The 21,226-nt window shown below is 46.2% G+C and overlaps 1 protein-coding gene across 1 annotated transcript in view; it reads right to left on the minus strand.

Annotated features, from left to right (window-relative positions):
* IGSF9B (immunoglobulin superfamily member 9B) overlaps positions 1-21,226 on the minus strand; it is a 137,982-nt gene that overhangs the window by 91,343 nt on the left and 25,413 nt on the right. The window contains exons 2-3 of the mRNA XM_061592582.1: positions 4,063-4,260; positions 1,529-1,675 (exon numbers count right to left, since the gene is read on the minus strand). Coding sequence (XP_061448566.1) covers positions 1,529-1,675; positions 4,063-4,260 — 345 coding nt within the window. The remainder of the gene's footprint in view (positions 1-1,528; positions 1,676-4,062; positions 4,261-21,226) is intronic.

A 21,226-nucleotide genomic window follows, 5' to 3' on the forward strand; every position in this document is an offset into this window, starting at 1 on the left:
TGCAGATGTCAGTTACCGCATACTGAGGCATATCCCTGCAGGAGCAACCACTCTGTTTGTGGATCTTCAACATATTCAATAAACTTCCTCTCCATGTTGTTTGAAAAACTATCCCTTTTTGTCTGTCCTCTCATTATTTTAACTTTGACCGTTTTTCCAATCTTTCAAACCCTTTAGTAGCATAAGATTAAGTCTCAATCAATCAATCAGTCAATCATTTATTATGGTCAAAGACCAGCACTATGAAATATTAAAACTATAAAAACATATCAACATTATACAGAGAGGAAAACATACAACTGCAACATAAAATAATAGGACTCTAATTGTGTTAAGTAAATACCTCAGTGAGCACAAAAGCCCCCAAAAGATTAGCTGTTATTTTTACTTTTCCATCATCACTCTCCTACAAATAACAGCTGATGCACAGTATCTTGCCACACAATGTGTGACCTGTGGGTTCCAATCCAAAAGTAAATATTCTATATAAAATACATCAGATCTCCCTGGGATTTTTTTTTTAAGAATTGGGGTAATAAGATCAAGTCAGGATCAAGTCTGCCCACTTCCACTGTTGAACTATTACTGTCCTAGCTGCACACAACAAATAAGATATCAAATTTTTAGATTTCAAAACCCTCCGTTGCCCAGAGAATATATTCAGTAATGCCAAACTCAGGTCTGGTTTTTATCATCTGTTGAGTAATCCTAGAGATCTCATGAAATACCTTCCTCTAATAACTTTCTTAAAAAGCAAGACAAAGGATACAGTGTGGGTAATAAATTGAAATAGTAATAATAAGTTCCAGTTAACTTCTACTCATAGACACATAGAAATGAATGGAGTGAAGGGTGGCATTCAATGTTAGTCCTACTTAGGCTCATTCATTTCAATGGGTCTACTATAAGTAGGTCTACGATGAATATAACCCTTTGAATTTGGGGAAGGGGCACCCAATGAGTGTGGATTTGCAGGTCTCTGAATGCAAGGACCTTACAATTTTTCAATCCTGGCAGTGGAGGAGAGCAGGAGAGGTTGCAAAGGTGGAATGCGTGTGAGAAAGCAGAGTTGAGAATGAAGGAGTTAAACAGATGCTACGTGATAAAGGTGGGTTAGCCATGTCTCTTAACTTGAATGGTTTTGTTCTGAGTAAGACTAGCATTGGATGAAACCCAAGATTGAGAAGTCACAGAGCAGCTGACCCAAGCTGGTTACATGGTTGGGCCTGTTTCAGGAATAGGCAACAGCAGATGCTTTGAAGAACAGGGAGAAGCCCAGAATGCACCTGCCAGAACACCATGATAATGAATGTGTTACAGCAGAGCTTGGAAAAGTTACTTTTTTGAACTACAACTCCCAACAGCCCAATCCAGTGGCCATGCTGGCTGGGGCTGATGGGAGTTGTAGTTCAAAAAAGTAACTTTTCCAAGCTCTGGTTACAGGCCAGAGTGTGGTGTATGGATGTGTGTTTGGCAAGAGAGGATGATGATACAGGGCTGGCCCAGGCAAAGGAGTCACCATGCTTACCATTGACAGTAAGGTGCACCCAGCTGCCGTTGTGGAACGTGTCGTACTGCTGATCCAGCATAAGGACTTTGCACTCGTACCAGCCCTGGTCCTCGGAGCGAACCTGCTCAATGCGCAGAGATGCCTTGTCATGAAGGCTGGCACGGCCTGGAAGAGAGCACCAAGGTGAGGTCAGCCAACATTGCCAACTGAACCCGACAGAACATGGGCGGCCCAGGATGTTCACAGTGACTGCAGTTCCACATTTTGCCAGCAGGGAAGAGTGGGTGGGACATTTATAGCCGAAGTAATCCCAGGTGCTCACACATGGAATTGGTTGCAGGGGCTGAGTAGAGCACTGAATACTTTTTTTTTCCAACAGGAATCTAAAAATGGGTCCAGACAAGATGTTCAAAATGGCAATTCAAAAATATAGACTCATACATCAGCTCCAAGTGTCTCCATTTATTATTTTATTTGTTTTATTTATTTACTTGCCTGAGGGCAGAAAAGGGCCATAACTCAGTGGTGGAGCATCTGCTTTGCATGCAGAAGTTTCCAAGTTCAATCCCTGGCATCTCCAGGTAGGACTGGAAACGTTGCTGGAATACAGAAAGCTGCTTCATACTGAGTCAAACCATTGGTCCCACTCTCCAGCCACTAACTTGGATTGCTTTAAAAGAGAATTAGACAACTTCATGGAGGATAAGCCTAACAATGGCCACTAGCCACGATGGCTATGTTCTTCCTTCACTGCTAGAGGCCTCTGAATACCAGTTGCTAGGAATCATAAGTGAGAAAAGGGCTGCTGTGCTCAGGTCCTGGTTGCAGGCTTCCCATGGGCATCTGGTTGGCCACTGTGAGAACAGGATGCTGGACTAGATGCACCTTTGGCCTGATCCAGCAGGGCTCACCTTATGTTCTTATCTTTGCAAATCCAAAGCCCCATCCTATTTTTTCCCCAATATTTGTTTCGAGTCCATTTCACCACGGAACAAATGGTAAGGTAGGTCAGCCTTCAGGCCTGATCAAGCTTATGAAAGGACAGTTAAAAATACAAACACACTGGAAGGTCACATTGCTACTTGACATCTCCATCAGACCACACCGTCCAAGCCACTCTCTTCCAACTCCTTAGTCTGTCTTCTTCCACATCCTCTTTCCAAAGCTTCCAAGAAGACACAAGCTCTCAGAAATTCAAGGGACAGCCCAATAGGCACAGGAGGCCCCCAGCATTTACCAGACAGTCTGGTCTTTGGATCTATTTGGAGATGGCTCTGGGTTCAAGCACTCTGGGCCAACATGAGGACTTGGGACAAGGACATGGCAGGGTGGGTCACAGTCCTCCACCATGTCAACTCTCATTTCATTCTCCCCAAAGTTCCCTCCCAACACATCTGTCCAAAGAGGTTTAGCACACAAGAGTGCGCGTGAGTCACAGCAGCTTCCCTTTCTCAGAATGTCATATTAAGGTTTCCAACATGCGGCCCCCCAGAAGCATCGCTCAGGGCTTTCTGATGCTATTGACAAGCAATGGCAACAGGCACAGGAGCAAGCAGCATCAGATGCCCTCCAGTTCACCGCCTCAGCTTCTCTTGGCCCAGCTGGCTTCTCTCTGCTACTGCTTAATGAAAACCAACCAGGATGAAAGGATGGAATTAAAAAAAAAGGAAAGAGATGGAAAGAGACTGCAAGCTTCCTGAAAAGGAAGGGGAGATGGAGGGACAACGAGGTTGGCCTGATCTGTGTATCAACCAACCTGTCCAAATTGGACTAGAGACAGATGTGACTGTTTGTGGCAGTGGTCATTTTGAAAAACATCTAACCTTCATGGTCCTGAAATCGAGTTATGCATTTTTCTGTGCAAGAACAGGTTCTGGGTGGGGAAGGTACTAGCAACTGTTCAGCAAGTTTCTAATCTATAGACCCTACAGCAGGGATTCCCAGACTCTGGTCCGTGGACCTATCAGTCGTCCATGAGGTTTATTCAGGTGGTCCACGGCATGTTGCCATTAAATATTTTTATTGATTTCTAATTGTATATTTATTACTTCTTTTATTTCTCTTATCGTATTTCAGTTTGAATTCTATGGAATGCAAATGGTTATACTATAAAATCCAACATAAGAAATAAAAGAAGCAATAAAATACAATTTTAAAAATCATATAGCATCTAGCACAGCACATTAGAATAAGCAGAAAAACCATTAAGTGGTTTGCCAAGACCATCAACAATTTTAAGGGGTCCATGGGAGGAAAAGATTGGGAACCACTGCCCTAAACATTAGAAACTTAGGGAACGGGGGAAGTCAAGTGGATGAGCACCAATTGGCTAGCAATTGTGATGTCTTTATAAGGGCTCCTCCAGACTGGTGGTTTTTCGTGGGTGTATACTGGAACATGTCATTGATGCAACAATAGTGTATTAGTTGTGGATTTATACTGGACCATCCACACATCAGTCCACTTTATCAGTTGTTCTGCAATGGTTCCCCAATGTTACACATTATTGCCATTTGGAAGGGCACTCTTGCACTACAGCACTACAAACTCACCGGCATATTCTGGGTCCACATGGGGAGGGTAGAACCCAAACTTGATGAAGATGGGGATAGGCACTCCAAACTTGAACCATTCCACCACATATGGAGGGGGCTGGCCGGTCAATGGGTGGATTACGTCGCATCCCAGGATCACACTCTCACCAGCACGAGCTGTCACAAACTCGGGTTCCTCCCTTAAGCCGTGGGCACCTGGAAAAAAGGAGTAGGGGAGAAATCAATGGTTCAGTTTACCAAAGAAAACCATGGGGGGGGGGACATAGAGAACTGTGTTCCACACATGCTTGCAGTTGGTTTCATGTTAAGATGGAAAGACCTTTCATATAACCAAGATGCATATAGACAGGGAATTGGGAAATGAATTGTGGGAACAGCAGAGACAGCATTGCTAGGAATCACAAGTGAGGAGATTTCTGTTGCACTCAGGACCTGCTTGTGGGCTTATTCCCATAGGCATCTGTTTGGCCCTTGAGAGAACAGGATGCTGGATTAGAACTCTCAGAACTCTCCATAGACTACCTCATCTCCTGAGGCCACATCCCTTCTTTCCAGGCCAAACCCCTCACCAGCCCAGCTCCACACCCTTCTCAAGTAATGTTGTTCTTGAACTGTGATAATGACTCTTGTTTGCCTGGATGGAGAGTTATGCATGTACATTGGTGGATCTGCAGGAGTCTCTGGCTTCTGCATGAATGAATTTTCAAATCTAGCCTACTGTAGAACTCACATCCATCATGCTGCCCACCATGGATATGCAACTCCTGGAAGATTCCCCACAATGGGAAGTGGCTCCCGGACATTAAAAAAGGATCCACTTCTGTGGCCTCGTATGGGGTGTTCACTCCTGGCAAGTATAAGAAGTTGGGATGGGTGGGAATTTAAATTTAGTTCACATTTCAAGCCAAATCTATCAAATTCCCACTTTCTGAAACAATGTGAGATGCAAAACACAGCTATCCTTCAAAAATCGCACTTATTTGAATTTTGCAATGCAGTTCACCAACCAATGTTTACAAAAATGCCCATATTAGGGGAAAGTGTGTGTGAAAATGAATATATGAGTGAAAATAACATGCAAAAATAGCATTATATGATGAGAAATGGCTTGCAAAAATGTGTACATTAGTCAAAACTGTCTACAAAAATGTGTTTATTAGAAGAAACTTGCACTAAAATGCTGGAGGATTTTCATAACGACGTCTTTTTTAAAAAATTGCAAATTGCTGCAGAAATGTAGAGAATGGAATTTAAGATTGGAAAAATGAAAAAGTGAGAAAACCAAAATTCTCACATAACACAGAGCACCTCACACCAGTAAAAAGTACAGACATGTCTCTCCCCTTCACAGCTTTTGTGTTGCAAAGCCAATGTTGCACTTAACACTGAATTATGGCCAAGCCTTTAGTTAGAAGATGGGAGGTTGTCTTATGTAGCAAGTCAACTCATTGATCCATCTAGCTCAATATTGTCTACACTGACTGGCAGCAGGGTTTCAGGCCAGAGTTATTCCCAGCCCTACCTGCAGACACCAGAGCTTGAACCTAACACCTTTTGCATGCCAAGCATGCGCTCTGCGACTGTCATGGAACAATGGTCCTTCCCCCAGTGCCTCTCTGGGGCGGGGAGGGGATCATCCCCTCATGTGCACAACTGGTTGCAAAGAGAAACTTGAGAAATACCGTCATATTCAGTGCCAGACTTGCACGCAGAATGCTCCGTGTCTCCTGCATCATCTCAAACAGTCCACTTTGCTCTGGGCAGCCCAGCAAAGAGGACAAAGCTCCCAGGGTGAAAGGGTGGGTCAAGCAAAGCATATGGAAAGGGGCCTAGCAAAGGTTTGGAATAAAAACACTGGGCATCTCTGCAAAAGGCTCCAAGGTGAAGCCCACTGCTGAGGAACAGAAGAGAGAGAGAGAAAATGAGAATAGCAAAACACTTGGGTGTTCACAGGAAAATGCACCTTCTTGTGCAAAAGGCTAGTTTATAAAGGTAGCAAGATGAGGGATTCTGCTCTGGACTACTCCCTCAAGGCACGTGAGCAGGCATCCTCAAATGGTCCCCTGCCAGAAAGGGATTTGGCCCAGGTCTACAAAGAAAGAGTCAAGAAGCTGCAGAGTCAGCCTCTCAGCATCACTCCAAGGTGACCTTCCTGGAGGGGCCCCTTACCACCCCCAATCTCTCCACCTCTGATTCTGGAGAATGGAAAGAGGAAGAGTAAACTGGGAAGAACCATATGGCTATTTTTATTTTTTTAGCATCTCTGCATCGCCTAGTAATACCTGCAGGGAACGTCTCTCCCCTCCCTGTAGCAAGGAGAGCATCCATTCATAAACCAATTTGCTTTTCCAGCCAATCACCAGCAAAGCGCTCCAAAAAATCCCTGGAACAGGCCTTTGATGGGGAAACCGCTGACGCAGCCTGGGCTGCAGTGACAGCATTGTTAAAATAGTAACACAATAAATTACAGTTGCTGCTACACCCAGGGAGAGAGAGAGAGAGAGAGAGAGAGAGAGAGAGAGAGAGAGAGAGACCGGTATCCATTACAGGCACACACACCTGGTGCCTCCCCCATGCACACCTAACTGGAGCCTGAGAATCTCACCTCCATCCAACATGAAAGCCACAGCCAAATGCACACATATACACACACCTTACAGACCCAAATTCTAAGTCCATGGCACCCAAAGTGTGTGAACGCAGAGAGACAGCCACCTAAACAGCAAACAGTAGATTCATTGGGAGTCTACACTGCTGTCTAAAATCCCAGAGGGCTGCTGCCAGTGACTGTGGGCAATACTGGGCCAATGGGCTGACCAGCTATAAGGCAGCTTCCCATGATCTGACTAAAGACTCAGCCATAATCAAATACATATCTGGATTGCTGCCTCTGGAACTCAACCTGTGCCCACCTGCGACTGCAAAACTCATTTTTGGCCCTTTAAGCCAAGTGTGGGGCACCTTTGGCCCTCCAGATGTTGCTGAACTACAATCCCCATCATCCCTGGCCATTGGTCATGCTTGCTGGGGCTGATGGGAGTTGTAGTTCAGCCGCATGCAGAAGGCCAAAGGTTCCCCACACGTGCTTTAGACCAACAACCAGTTCCCCACATGGACCCCTAAAGGTGGCCTCTTGGTAAGGGGGTGCTGACCCCCGACAAGCATAGGAAGGCGGTGCCTCACACAACAGAGCACTCCACACCATGGGAAAATCACAGTTCTACCTATCATGAGCCGCGCAGAGCCATGTGGCTCAGGAAGCACAATGGAAGGGGTGATGGATCATATGTACCACCACCACCCACCACCTGCAGGGCTGGCCCACCTACCACCACTGGCAGCTGCCATGGATACAACTGGGCAACCACCCACGCCCAGCTGGTTGGTCCTCACTTCTACCTGCCAGCAAAAAAGACCTGACATGTCACTTTAAAAGTTAGTTTAAAATCCTGTTGGATTGCTGTTGTTTGATTTGCATTATATCCTGCAGGATTGGGTCCCAGGAACCTTAGCCAGCCGTGGTTTATTTTTTCCATCTACCCTTTGGAGGGATATGTTGACTGCGGACTGAGGGACGTGTGGAGACCTTTTTGCCTACAGGAAGAGGAACATTGTTGTTGCTTAGAGAAAGAGAGCAGCTGTGGCTGCTACTTTGGTTCTTACATACAGCATTTGTTCCAGCTGCCCAGGGAGTGAGAGCTATTATTGCTGTTTGCTCCTGTCTTCTTTTGATTGTCATCATTGCTGCGCTTCTCATTGAACTGCTTGTACTGGGAAGATCTGCTGCTGGGCATAATGAAGATGGCGGCGTAAGAGCTCGCTACGGCTGGAGCTCCGCCACCATATGTTTCTTTTAACACCTTTTAATCACCTTTTAGCGTTATTTTTGGGATCAGGAACGCCTCCCCTCCGTTTTATAACTTGCAATAAGTTTGGCTGTATTTTAATTTGTTTGTTTGTTTGTCTGTCTGTTGTTGTGTGAATGAGATTGTGTGAATGTGTGTTTGTGTTTATGTTGTTTAAGTGTTTTGCTGTATTAGATTTATTTTAAGATGTGCCTGGGAGAACATGCCTTGGGCCTCGCAGGGAGATTTTCGGGGGCCCCAATTAACGTTGTGACGGGTAATGGGAGGTATGGCGTTGGGAGGAGAACGTGCCAGGTAAGGGGAACTCGTCCCAGACAAGTTGTGTCTGTGTCTTGTTCCGGTTCTCCTCCTATCCACAGGACTGTTGGTTGTACTGTCAGCCAGCTCTCGGATCTCCAGGTGCTGCTTTTAAATGCTAGGTCGGTCGTTAATAAAACCCCCCTTATCCACGATTTGATTGTGGAGAAGGGTGCCGACCTTGTGTGTATTACCGAAACCTGGGTGGGTGAGCAGGGAAGAGTTGCTCTTTCCCAGCTTTGCCCACCTGGGTATTCGGTGCAGCACTGTGGTAGATCTGAGGGCCGGGGAGGCGGGGTTGCTGTGGTCTATCGGAGTTCTTTCTCTCTCACTAAGCACCCTGTCCAGACGGCGACTGGTTTGGAGTGTCTTCATCTTGTGCTGGGCCAAGGAGACAGATTGGGAATACTATTGGTGTACCGCCCACCTTGCTGCCCAATGGCTTCCCTAGCTGAGCTGACGGAGATAGTCTCGGAGGTATTGTTGAGATCCCCCAGACTTGTGGTACTGGGGGATGTCAACATTCATGCCGAGGCTGTCTTGTTCGGGGCAGCTCAGGACTTCATGGCCTCCATGACAACCATGGGGCTGTCTCAAGTTGCTACTGGCCCGACGCATGTATCAGGACATACTCTTGATTTGATCTTCGCCACTGGTCATGGAGATGGTGATCTGAGGGTGGGGTATTTTTCATCTACTCCATTGTCATGGACAGATCACCGCTTGCTGAGCTTTAGACTCACGGCAACCCTTTCCCTCTGCAGAGGTGGGGGACCTATTAAGTTGGTCCGCTCCCGGAGGCTTATGGATCCTGTTGCTTTCCAGAGCGCTCTGGGAGTTTTTCCGGCTGATAGCACTGGCACTCCTGTCGAGGCCATGGTCGATCTGTGGAATGCGGAGATGACCCGGGCCATTGACATGATCGCTCCCACGCGCCCCCTTCGGTGCAGAACTCAAACAGCACCGTGGTATACCCCGGAGCTGAGAGTGATGAAGCAAGAGAGGAGGCTAGAGTGCAGGTGGAGGCGAACTCCTGACGGATGTAGTCATTCTTTGGTGAGTGCTTCCACTAAGTTGTATGTAAAAGCGGTTAGGGCGGCAAAAAAGTCATATTTTGCTGCCACCATTAGATCATCTCTTTGCCGCCCAGCGGAGCTTTTTAGGGTGGTACGAGGGCTTTTACATTCTGGCCCTCCTGATACTAAGGAAACATCGGAAGCTTGCTGCAACGAATTTGTGGAGCACTTCCAGGATAAGATTGCTTGCATCCGTCGGGACTTAGACTCTGATGTTATGACAGATGACTCCATTGAAGTGTCCAGAGCACGGTCTTGTCCTTCATTGTTGGATGAGTTTCAGTTGGTGCAGCTCGAGGAAGTGGACAAGGTGCTTGGAATGGTGCGGGCGACCATGTCTGCCCTTGATCCTTGCCCATCTTGGCTGGTGAAGGCCAGCAGTGCTGTAACCACCGGCTGGGCCAAAGAGGTGATAAACGCCTCCTTGAGAGAGGGAGTAGTCCCTGGTAGTCTCAAGGAGGCAGTAGTGAGACCTCTTCTAAAGAAACCTTCTTTGGACCCAGATATTTTGAACAACTATAGACCGGTGGCGAATGTCCCTTTTTTGGGCAAGGTCCTGGAGCGGGTGGTCGCCGGCCAGCTCCAGGCACTCTTGGATGAAACCGATTATCTGGATCCGTTTCAATCCGGTTTTAGGCCTGGTTTTGGCACTGAAACAGCCTTGGTCGCCCTGTATGATGACCTTTGTCGGGAGAGGGACAGGGGGAGTGTGACCCTGTTGATTCTCCTTGATCTCTCAGCGGCGTTTGATACCATCGACCATGGTATCCTTCTGGGGAGGCTCGCAGAGTTGGGAGTTGGGGGCACTGCTTGGCAGTGGCTCTGCTCCTACTTAGCGGATCGTCGCCAGAAGGTAGTGCTTGGGGAACATTGCTCGACACCCTGGACTCTCCATTGTGGAGTCCCTCAGGGGTCGGTCTTGTCCCCCATGCTCTTTAACATCTACATGCAGCCTCTGGGTGCGGTCATCAGGAGTTTTGGAGTGCGTTGCCATCAGTACGCTGATGGCACGCAACTCTACTTCTCCTTTTCACCTTCTTCAGGTGAGGCTGTTGATGTGCTGAACCGTTTCCTGACCGCGATAATGGACTGGATGAGAGCTAATAAACTGAAACTTAATCCAGACAAGACTGAGACACTGTTGGTGACCTCTTTACCTGCCCAGATGGTGGATGTTCATCCTGTTCTAGATGGGGTTACACTCCCCTTGAAGGAACAGGTTCGTAGCTTGGGGGTCCTTTTTGACCCTTCCTTGTCGCTTGAGGCTCAAGTGGCCTCGGTGGCACGGAATGCATTTTACCATCTTCGCTTAGTAGCCCAACTACGCCCCTATCTGGACAGTGACGATCTCGCCTCAGTTGTTCACGCTCTGGTAACCTCTAGACTGGACTACTGTAATGCGCTCTACGTAGGGCTGCCCTTGAAGACCGTTCGGAAACTTCAGCTAGTGCAAAATGCGGCAGCCAGGTTGTTAACGAGGACCCGCTGGTCTGCGCATATAACACCTGTCCTGGCCCGCCTGCACTGGCTGCCTATTTGTTTCCGAGCCAGATTCAAGGTGCTGGTTTTGACCTATAAAGCCTTACACGGTGTGGGACCACAATACCTTGTGGAACGCCTCTCCCGCTATGAACCTACCCGTTCACTTCGTTCAATATCCAAGGCCCTCCTCCGGGGACCAACTCATCAGGTTGCCCGGAGGATTGTTATTAGATCCAGGGCCTTTTCTGTGGTGGCCCCCGAACTGTGGAACAGCCTACCTGTGGAGATACGCCTGGCGCCTTCGGTACTTTCTTTTAGGCGCCAGGTTAAGACCTGGCTATACTCCCAGGCATTTTAATGTTCAATGTGTTTCATTTAATTTTTTTTTTTCGTTTAACTTGTTGCTGATTTTATTGTAATTTTATTGTAATATTGTATTTTAATCTTGTTTTGTTCACCGCCCAGAGAGCTATTCGCTATGGGCGGTTTAAAAATGAAATAAATAAATAAATAAATAAATAATAAATAAATAAAAGGAGTTATCTGCTGCCATTGCAGCAGTGCCAGCACTCTCTGGAGGGGGGACCCACAATTCCATGCTTTTCCTCAAAGCACAGCACGCAGATGGGCAGGAGGGACAGTCTACCCTGCTCAAGTCTGTACTAACCTTGAAATCTACTATATCTCCCCAATATTACGGGCCTCCAGGGTCTGAATCAATCAATCAACCAAGCATGCACTATCAATCTGCGTGCCCTTGCTTCAATTCCCAGCCTAACCCCACCTCCAGGGAAAGAGGGACCACACAGCTGTAGCTCAGTGAGAGAGCAACTGCTTTGCTTGCAGAAGATCCAAGATGCAATCCCCAGCATCTCCAGATAAGACAAGGAAAGACTCCTGGCCAAAACCATGGAGAGTAACTGCCAATCAGTGTAGGCAATACTGAGCTCTGACTGTGCTTAAGGCAGCTTCCTGTATTCCTGTTCCTATGTGCCTTTGCTTGCTGGCTAAAAAAAAAAAAAAAGATTAGATGGATATATGGGTGATATGAGAGCCAGTGTGGCATAGTGGTTAAGGTGTTGGACTGTGACCTGAGAGACCAGGATTCGAATCCCCACACAGCCCTGAAGCTCACTGGGTGACCTTGGGCCAGTCACTGCCTCTCAGCCTCAGAGGGAGGTAATGGTAAACCTCCTCTGAATACCACTTACCATGAAAACCCTATTTGTAGGGTTGCCATAAGTCAGAATTGACTTGAAGGCAGTCCATTTCCATTTTCATGGGTGATATGTCTATTGTCAGCTATTATCCACAGTGGTAAAATAGATCAGGTTCATAACCTCTACATGTCAACTGGAGGCAGAGGGAGGCCCAGATAGTAGGAAAAAGTATTGCCTTCATGCCGTGCTTCTGTGCTTCCCAGGGCATTTTTTACAGAATTGTTACCAGATGTCCATTTTTTTCATTCAAATGGCTTACACATGGAAGCCTCTCTACCATGCACAAACCCCGACATTTGTATTGGAGCAAAAGTGGTTCAAACAAAATCAAAATTTAAAAAAAAACCAGAGAGTGAATACAGCCTTGCAAATGCATTTATACAAGTTACTAACCAACCAAAAATCTTACTAGCCAGCCCACCCACCAGTAAATACATGAATTAAAAAGCAAATTAAAATTAAAAACTGCTACTTATGATCCACACCCTGTTGTGGCAGAATTCTTTATCAAAAAGAAAAAAAGAACAAAGATACAGAGAATCAGACATCACAATGAGCAAGGAGAGAGATTTTGTTAATAAACTTTTCGGAAAGGAGGCTTGTAATAACCCTAAACATTATTGTGTAATGTGCCCCTATTGTTCCACCTCTAACCAGTGTTCCAGCGGCTTCCAATCTAAATTTGTGTTCTTGGTTCATTGATTCAATTTTATGTGTCCATTTGTGTGTCCAAAAGCGAGGACTGGGTGGCCTTTTGGACACACAACTATTACTTTAAAATGCCTTGGTGGTTCCCAGAATCATCCAATTGGCCACTGTGAAAAGCAGCATACTGATGTACAAGGACTTCTGGTCTGATCCAGAAGGACTCTTTCTATTTTTAAGGATCATAGTAAGGTGTCTTGTGCAGAGTGAGGCCATCTAGCTCAGTATTTACTTCATTAATTGGCAGGGGCTCTCTCTCAGAGTCTTTTCCCAGGGAATCGAACCAAGGACCTTTTGCATGCAAACCATGCGCTCTGCCTCTGAGCTGTGGTCCTTCCATCATTGCACCTGGATTTAAAATAAAATGTGGATTTGCTTTCATTCACTAGATTCACTGATACAGGGCAAGCGACTGCAGCAACTATTAGAAAAAGCCTTAGCAATTAGAAGTAAGGAGTATTGTGACAATGAGATGCTTTTGCGGGGAGGGAGTATTTTGTTAAAATAAAGGCCATCTGAGCTTCTTTTTATCCCCCACCCCCCAGCCACCAGCTATTTGGCAACTTAGGATAGGAGAGGGAGAGTTACTAAATCGAGTCCTGGCTTCCCGCAGAGGACAGGAGAACCCTAGAGAGCAGCTGGTGCAGGCTGGTGATGTCATTTCTCATCAGCACTGTCAAATGAAGCTTGACTGTCTGCAAAGAGGAAGGAAGAGGGGGTCTCAGTCCAGGGATTAATATCTACAGAGAGAGGTACCAGGGCATTACACTCCTCTGGCTTGAAAGTCCAGTTACGCTCTTAATTACCTATAAGGTGGCCAGATAAGGGAGATGGAAAGGCAAGTTGACGCCGTATGAGAAGCTTCCTCCATGCTAAACACAGAAGTCATATGGGATTCAGGTGGGAAGAAGAGAATGAGACAAGTAGTTCTCCTGTCCCCATCCTTCTTCTCACCCACATTTATTTATTTATGTATTGCCTATTATAAATTGTAAATTGTATTGTTTTATTGATGTATTTTTATATTGGTGTTTTTTTGTAAGCCACCTTGAGGGCCTTTTGGCCAATAATAATAATAATAATAATAATAATAATAATAATAATGGCCCCTTCCACCATACAGACCCCCCTGGTGTCGATAGTTATGACTCGCTTAGGTTTGTTCATTTCAACGTTCATTCCCGATGTTTCACAGACAGAGACAGAGAGATGGTGTCCCTATCAGTGAAGATAGGGTGATGGGGCAGGCTTTCTCCCCATCCCACCAGTATAACCAAAACCCCTTTCCACCCTGCCCCACGTGCATGAACAACAGCCTTTCATTTCTAAATTAAAGGGGTGCACTACAGTGATGGTGGGGTGCTCAACCTGCCCCTCCCAGTGGACCCAGCTTTGAAAGAAATCAAGCCAGAGTCTTTCTGCATAGCCAGCATCATGTCCTCTCTCTCTCTCTCTCTCTCTCTCTCTCTCTCTCTCACACACACACACACACACACACACACACACACAAGGCGGGATATGCCTGAATGTGTGGAGCTGGCTTTTATCTACATAGAAGATTGAAATGTCCGGGGCTGAACCTCAGCACAAAATAAACCCAGCCTTGCCTTGCCCCCTTTCTTGCAGCACACAAGCAGCCCGGGATCACTGCCCCCTCTAGCGAAGCATCTTGGGGGGGAGGGAGAGAGAGAGAGAGAAAAGCTTTCCCTCCTGCCAGCTCCTGCGCTCTGCTCTGCAGGGCTGTTGCTGATTGGCCCAGGATGACATAACTGTTTTTTCCACAACAGGAATCTAGTACGCTGGCAGGTCTATTTTTGGCACCCAGGAGACAGAGGCGTTAAGCAGCAAGTGGCCCCAGCGGGGCCCAAGATGGGCTGACAGTGAAAGTCCCTCTGGGACAGAGGTGGGACAGGTGGCCTTGGTGCTGCAGGTTGCAGGAGCTGACGAGGCGGAAATGCCCAGGCAAGAAGCGATAGCTACAGCACTACTCTCTCTCACGCACATACTCTGCTAGGGAAGATAATGGAGATACGCAAATATGGATGGTATCAGGAGGGAACAAGGATGCAAGGGGGGAGAGAGAGACAGCAATCTGCATTGCATTTATATGCAGATTGCACTGCATGCAACTGAGTCGACAGCAGGAGCTGGCAGGCTCTAGGCTTGTGTGCGCTGGGCTTTTTGCCAGAACCCCCAAGGTCAGCCACCCACAGCCAGGTGCAAAACAGTAGCTCCAGAGCAGTGGCCATACCCTTAGACTTGAGGGTGCCCTACTGAACCCAGAAATTTGTTCCTAGTACCAGAATGGAGCCAACAGTCTTTTCACCCCTGCAAATCCACTCCGGAGGTGATTTTCAAATGCTACTGCTACTCAGAGTTGACCCACTGGAGTCTATAGTCATGACTCACTTAGGTTTGATCATTTCAGTGGGTCTATTCTGAGTAGGGTTTCGTTGACTACAACCCCTGGTTCCCATCACCCACCCAAGCTAGTTTTGTTTCAGCAGCCTATTGTAAAAAGGAGGGGGAACTTTTTTTTTTCTCAATCCAATCCTATACACGTCTACTCAGAAGGAAGCCCCATCAAGTCCAACAGGACTTACTCCCAAGTAAAGCGGGTATACGGGTATAGCCTTATTTGTTTCTATGGTCAAACAAGTGGGAGTCAAGAAAGCTTTGCTGATCTATGGACAGTCACCTAAATGTGCCAATCGCTCCAAAATACCAAAATACCTCCTTGCCAATCCCTGGTCTATGAAGCTGCACAGCAGGTGGTGGCATCACTCACCTATTGACTGTCCCCCTTTTTTTAAGACAGCACCATGCTTAAAAATAGAGTGTGTGTGTGTGTGTGAGAGAGAGAGAGAGAGAGAGGGAGGGAGGGAGAGCACCCTGTCAATACCAGAGATTGACAGCTCTCAGTGCTGCCCCTCCATGCCCAAAAGCTTCCAGAAAGCAATCTCTGCTGCAATCTCCCCTCCGGCCCTCCATGCAAGGCCTGACCACCACCCCCGCATGCCCACGCAGAAGCATACACACACCAATTGCACACACTTTGTTCACACCTTGATGAGCCTCATTATCGCTGCATTTCAAATGTGACTGAGGCTTTCGCAAGCTGTCGGCAGAGCAGAGGGCTTCTGCTCCTTCCCCTCTCCCATCTAAAGAACCCTTCAGGATGTGTAAAAGCGGCTGGATCAGGAACCTGCCACTTCCCACACGGATAGCCAAGGGAGGGGTGGGAGCTGAGGAAGGAGAGGAGGGCGGAACTTGTATTGCCCACAGCATGCCTGATATTGCAAAGGACCATGCAAGGAGCTCTGGAATGGGCAGGCCCGGGGTTTGCTTCCTAAAGGAGCAAGTTCTCCTTTTCAGTGGGCGGGGGGAGTGCAACTGTAAACCTTGTGCAGAAACCAGCTGGAGCTTAGCAGCCCCTGTAGTTGCAGTTCTTCATTGCAGATTGTGTGCTTAAGAATTCAAGTCAATAGATGGGGGGGGACCTCAGGCACAGGGGCCAAATACGGCCCTCCAGGTCTTTCTACCTGGCCTCAGAACATTCCCCAGACCACAATCCCTGCTAGCCCTGGTTCAGACCTCAACTATTTTAGCCTGGCTAGCATGTGTCCTTGACTTGTCACTGCCCCACTGACGTCAGAGCCACCAGTCTCCACTGCAGTGGGGCCAACTGTCAAGACTGATGGTAGGTGTAGTCCGGCAACATCTGGAAGGCCACAAGTTCCCCATCACCACTGCAGAACTTGACAAGACATTTGAAGCCCCGTGGCAGTGACACCTCTGCAAAGAGAGCGACTCTCTTCAGACTTCCACCAAAGGTTTTGTGAAAGCTTGGCACTTGCCCTGCTGCTTTTTTCCAGTCCTTGTACAGTGAGCCCCTCCAGGCTGCTGTCTATCTGTTTGTTGTTGCAGATGCGTTCTGCAACGTGTCGCTGGCGCAGTCATAGTGCATTAGTGGTGGATTCACAGAGGGCTGTCCACACATCATTCCTCTTTATCAGCTTTTCTGCAATGGTTCCCCAACGTTACCACATTGTTGTCAACTAGAGGGGCACTCTTGCACTATAGACTTGTCCCAGTCTGCATCTGTACTGGAATTGTCTTTTTAAGATATTTTGTTTTAAATGTGCTATTAGTGCTTTGTTGTTTGTCACCCTGGCCTCCGTTTGGGAGGAAGGGCAGGATATATAATAATAATCACTATTACAATTACTATTACTATTATTATTATTATTGTAGTTGTAGTAGTAGTAGTAGTAGTTGCAGTAGTCGTAGTAGTAGTAGGGCACACACACACAGGGAACATTTGTGGTACAAACAGTTACAGGATTTCAGCAGGAACACCCATCACTTATTGTAAAGCAGCATATCTACCCCAAAACCTTTGCAAGCACGAGCATTACTGAAAGCAGGAATGTGTGTAATCACCCCAACACTACCATGAGCACAGATAATCATGAATCCCCAGTAAAAAAGGACATCTAGACAACACTTTCAGATGTTGGTTTTTCAGCTGCCAACTCGTTTATTTACCCAGCTGAAGAATATATATGATTGAACTGGGCACAAGGAGGGTTTAGAATACTTGTCCACCCCACTAAAGCAGCTGCAACATCTACTATGGAAGCTTAAAACTGGAGGGACCATCCTAGGTGGAATACGGGTTGGAATATTCTAGCTCTCCCTGTTGCGGGGAGGGGGGACATGAGCACAGCAGAGATATTTTCACAAAATGTTTTTAAACTTCTGACTTTAGAATCCAGCTTCACATTATTCTTTTTACACATTTGGAATTCACAAAAGTTCATGTAAAGCAAGGCTTATGGGTAAGATGGGAGGTTGATGGCTTATATCTTGCTCCATCTGTGGACTCAGTAAGTAGCAAGCTGCTGTTTTCTCTGCCCCCTGTCCAACGTATAGGTAGGTCTGTACTAATCGGCTTACCAATGTCATGATATCTGTGTTATCAACACCTGTTTTGTGACTTACCACTATTAACAATTACATACTTATCCTTGCCTAGATTTTTCTGCATTTTGTTTCCTTCTGACTTCACTGTTTACAGTTTCTCTCCCTCTCTCTCCCCGTGTGTGTGTGTGTGTTTGTGTGTGTAATATATATACCATTTGTTCAGGATAACACTTCATGAATCTGATGAAAGCTTATGTCATAATAAATTTGTAAGCCTTTAAGGTGCTAGAAGTCTCTTTGTTGTTTTTGTTGCCTTTCAGGGTGGCTGTTAGGACTGCAGGGATTAAGTACACTGAATGTTTAAAAGCACCATGCACATACAAAGGGTACAGGCCCTAAGGAATATAATGCAACAACTTTGCTGAAGCTATGCTGGTCAGTGCCTGGTCAGTGCCTGGATGGGAAACAGCCTGAAAATCCTATGTATACTGACATACATGTATGGCTGTGTGGTCTCCCAGGTTGTAGTCCAACACTCTAACCATTACACCACACCGGCTGTCAGACATATAGACATGTATTCTGCTGCAAGACACAATATAAATGCAATATAAATGCAAATAGATTACCTACATGAGAAAACTGCACACCCCAGAAGGACATTAGGCAGAGATGAGGAACCTGTGGCCCTCCAGATTTTGTTGGACACCAGCTCCCATCAGCCCCAACCAGCATGGTCAAAGGCAGTGAAGACTCATGGTCCTGATGTCAGCAGGGCAGTAAATCCATCCTGGATTTTAGTCCGCTTTTACACCATGGACAGCTCCTTGAAAACTCAGACTAAAACCCACAGTGGATTCACCGCCTCGCTGACATTGGAGCTACCAGTCTCCACTGGTCACAGGTCAGGATTTATGGTTGTTGTAATCCAGCAACATTTGGAGAGCCACAGGTTCCTCACCTCTGAAAAGAGGAGAACCACAAAAACACTACTGTGGTGCAGACCACTGGTTTTCAAATTGTGTTGTATGTAGTTCATTGGAAGGAGTTCCTCAATTAGAACATTAGCAATGGCACACAAACATCCCTGAATGACAGCCTACCAGCAACTACTCACCCTCCCTTGTGCCATGTACGTCAAGGAACATGTTGGGTACCAGTGGTGGCTGGTGCTCATTGGGAATGGCAGGGTGGAAGGGAGAGAGGCCAACAGTAGGTGGAGCCAGAGCCAATGGCAGGCAGAGCCAACTGCTTCTAGTTTGCTCCCATCCTCCTCCCTACTGAGTTCTCCAGTAGCAACACTGAAACTAAGGAAGAGGAAGCTGACAGCCATGATCACCCCATGGACTGGATATAAGTAACAATGAAGGGCAAGTGAAGGCCACCCCATTTGGCCTAATGGACTAGCCTCCACTGTATATGCTTTAGAGTGCTTTCAGCTTACTCGAGACAACAGCAAGAGACCTGGCCAGCACTCTGTATGAACTGACTGTACACCCCAGAATATGCCCCCAAATCCTCTACAACAGGGATAGGAAAGCTGTGGCTCCCCAGCTTTTGCTGGATTTCAGTGCACATGAACCCAGACCATTGGCCATGCTGGCTGGGACTGATGGGGGTTGGAGTTCAGCAACCACTGGGAAGTCACAGGTTAGCCATCTCGGAGCTAAGTACATAAAATATAAATCCAAGCATATGAAGCTATATTCACAACGCAATCCTTGGAACTGTAGTTTGGTGTGGGAGATGGGAGTTCTCTGTCAGATAAAGCCACCTTCCTCCACGTTTGTTAGCATTAACACAGACCTATTAAAAACTCAGCCAAAATGGTCGTTGGGGTGATTTTCTTGTAGTGGTAAACAACATGAGACTGGGACAAAAAAAAGTAGCCAATGGCAAAAATCAACAATTTCTTGGGTTTCGGTTTTTTGTCCCAGGTTCTCTTTCATTTCCCAAAAGAAAACTCTGTCTGAGCACTTAAAACCTGCATCAGTTTTTTCTTGGAAAGCCGTTATTCCAACATGTTAAATCGGCTAGGATGAAAAAGCAACTGGTCCTCTTAGTTTTTTTGTTTGTTGATTGGTTCTTATGAACAGAAAGAAAACTGTAAATGGCTGAAATTTGAGGAGACTGTTTACTACTGTGTAGATGACAATGTCCTAGAAGGAGTACATTATAGGTCTACATCTGTGCAAATTCTGCCATAAAGAAAGTAAACTGCTAGCTATAGTCTACCAACTGTTAGAGGCAGTTATGGCTCTGAATGCCAGTTGCTGGGAATCACAGATGGGGAGAAAGCTGGCTGCACTCGTGTTCTGTTTGCGGGCTTCCCAAAGGTATCTGGATGGCCACTGTGAGAACAGGATGTTGGACTAGGTGGACCATTGGCCTGATCCAGCAAGGCTCTTCTTATCTTGTTACTGTGGTGTAATTTTACACCCAAAGATCTGGGTTAAATTAGTATGCCTGCAGCATAGATACACTCTGAGAAAGGCAGAGAGAAAAATACATTAAATGTTAAAATTGGATCTCGTATTTCAATTGGGACTAAAGGTAGGTCCCAGGTCTGAAAAGACTGAGGACTAGCCTTTGCAGACAAGTCAATGTGAAAAGAGTTCCCTTAAGGTACATTTCATTTCATTTCAGATTTATATCCCGCTCTTCAAACTTAAAAGAGTTTCCAGAGGGGCTACTAAAATCAAATTAAAAACAAGAGTTCGGCACATGGAAACAATTCAAGCAACAGAACTTTAACAGCAGGTGTTGAACACCATTTAAAACCAAATGCCAGTGGGACAGAAACATATCGACAGTGGCATCTAGAAGGCCTGGGGCCAAAGCAGTAACAAAACCAGTGTCAGGCAAATCTCTCTAGGGAAGACTCCCCTAGATGGGTACTATCACTAAAAGCAATGCAGCACATGTGGCTTTGAACAAGTCGCTTCTCCCGTGGCCAGCTCACTCTACAGAGACAAGTGCAAGGCTAAAACTGAAGTGCGCTTTAGGGATGGGGGAGAATATCTGCTAAATCGGACTGAATTTGACAGTCTGTTATACTTTCGGGCCGGCACTGATTTCTTGCAGCGGGCTACAGTTGTAATCAGCACGTATTTCTTTCTTTTTCCGCCCAATTTTACATAATTGTCTTCGTAATTTCCTCTAAGTTGATGCATTCGTAACAGTGTGTAGGTGTGATGAATATGAAAAAATAAACCACGTGGAACACCGCAATCATTTACATAGACATTTACGTTAAATCGAATCGGCAAGTGCTAAAGCAAAAAAAGGAACAATCGGGATCTAACAACGGACTATCAGAATACAAGTGGATCGGAACTAGGCAGCAAACCCTATCCTTGGTGTGCTCTGAGAGAGAAATGCCTTCAGTCCAGTTGCTGGTACATTAATAAAGTTAAGATACAGATGAACACATGAATTCAAGATCTAATTGGACACAGTATATTTCCCAAACATATATGCAGGGATTAAAAACTATTCCAAAATACAATCCGCAGATTCACCTGTATTTGGTAATTAGTCAGGGATTATATTATATTCATCAAGCTTCTTGACATGAATAAAGTTAAGC

The sequence above is a fragment of the Rhineura floridana genome, chromosome 12, assembly GCF_030035675.1.
Source record: "Rhineura floridana isolate rRhiFlo1 chromosome 12, rRhiFlo1.hap2, whole genome shotgun sequence".
Lineage (NCBI taxonomy): Eukaryota > Metazoa > Chordata > Lepidosauria > Squamata > Rhineuridae > Rhineura > Rhineura floridana.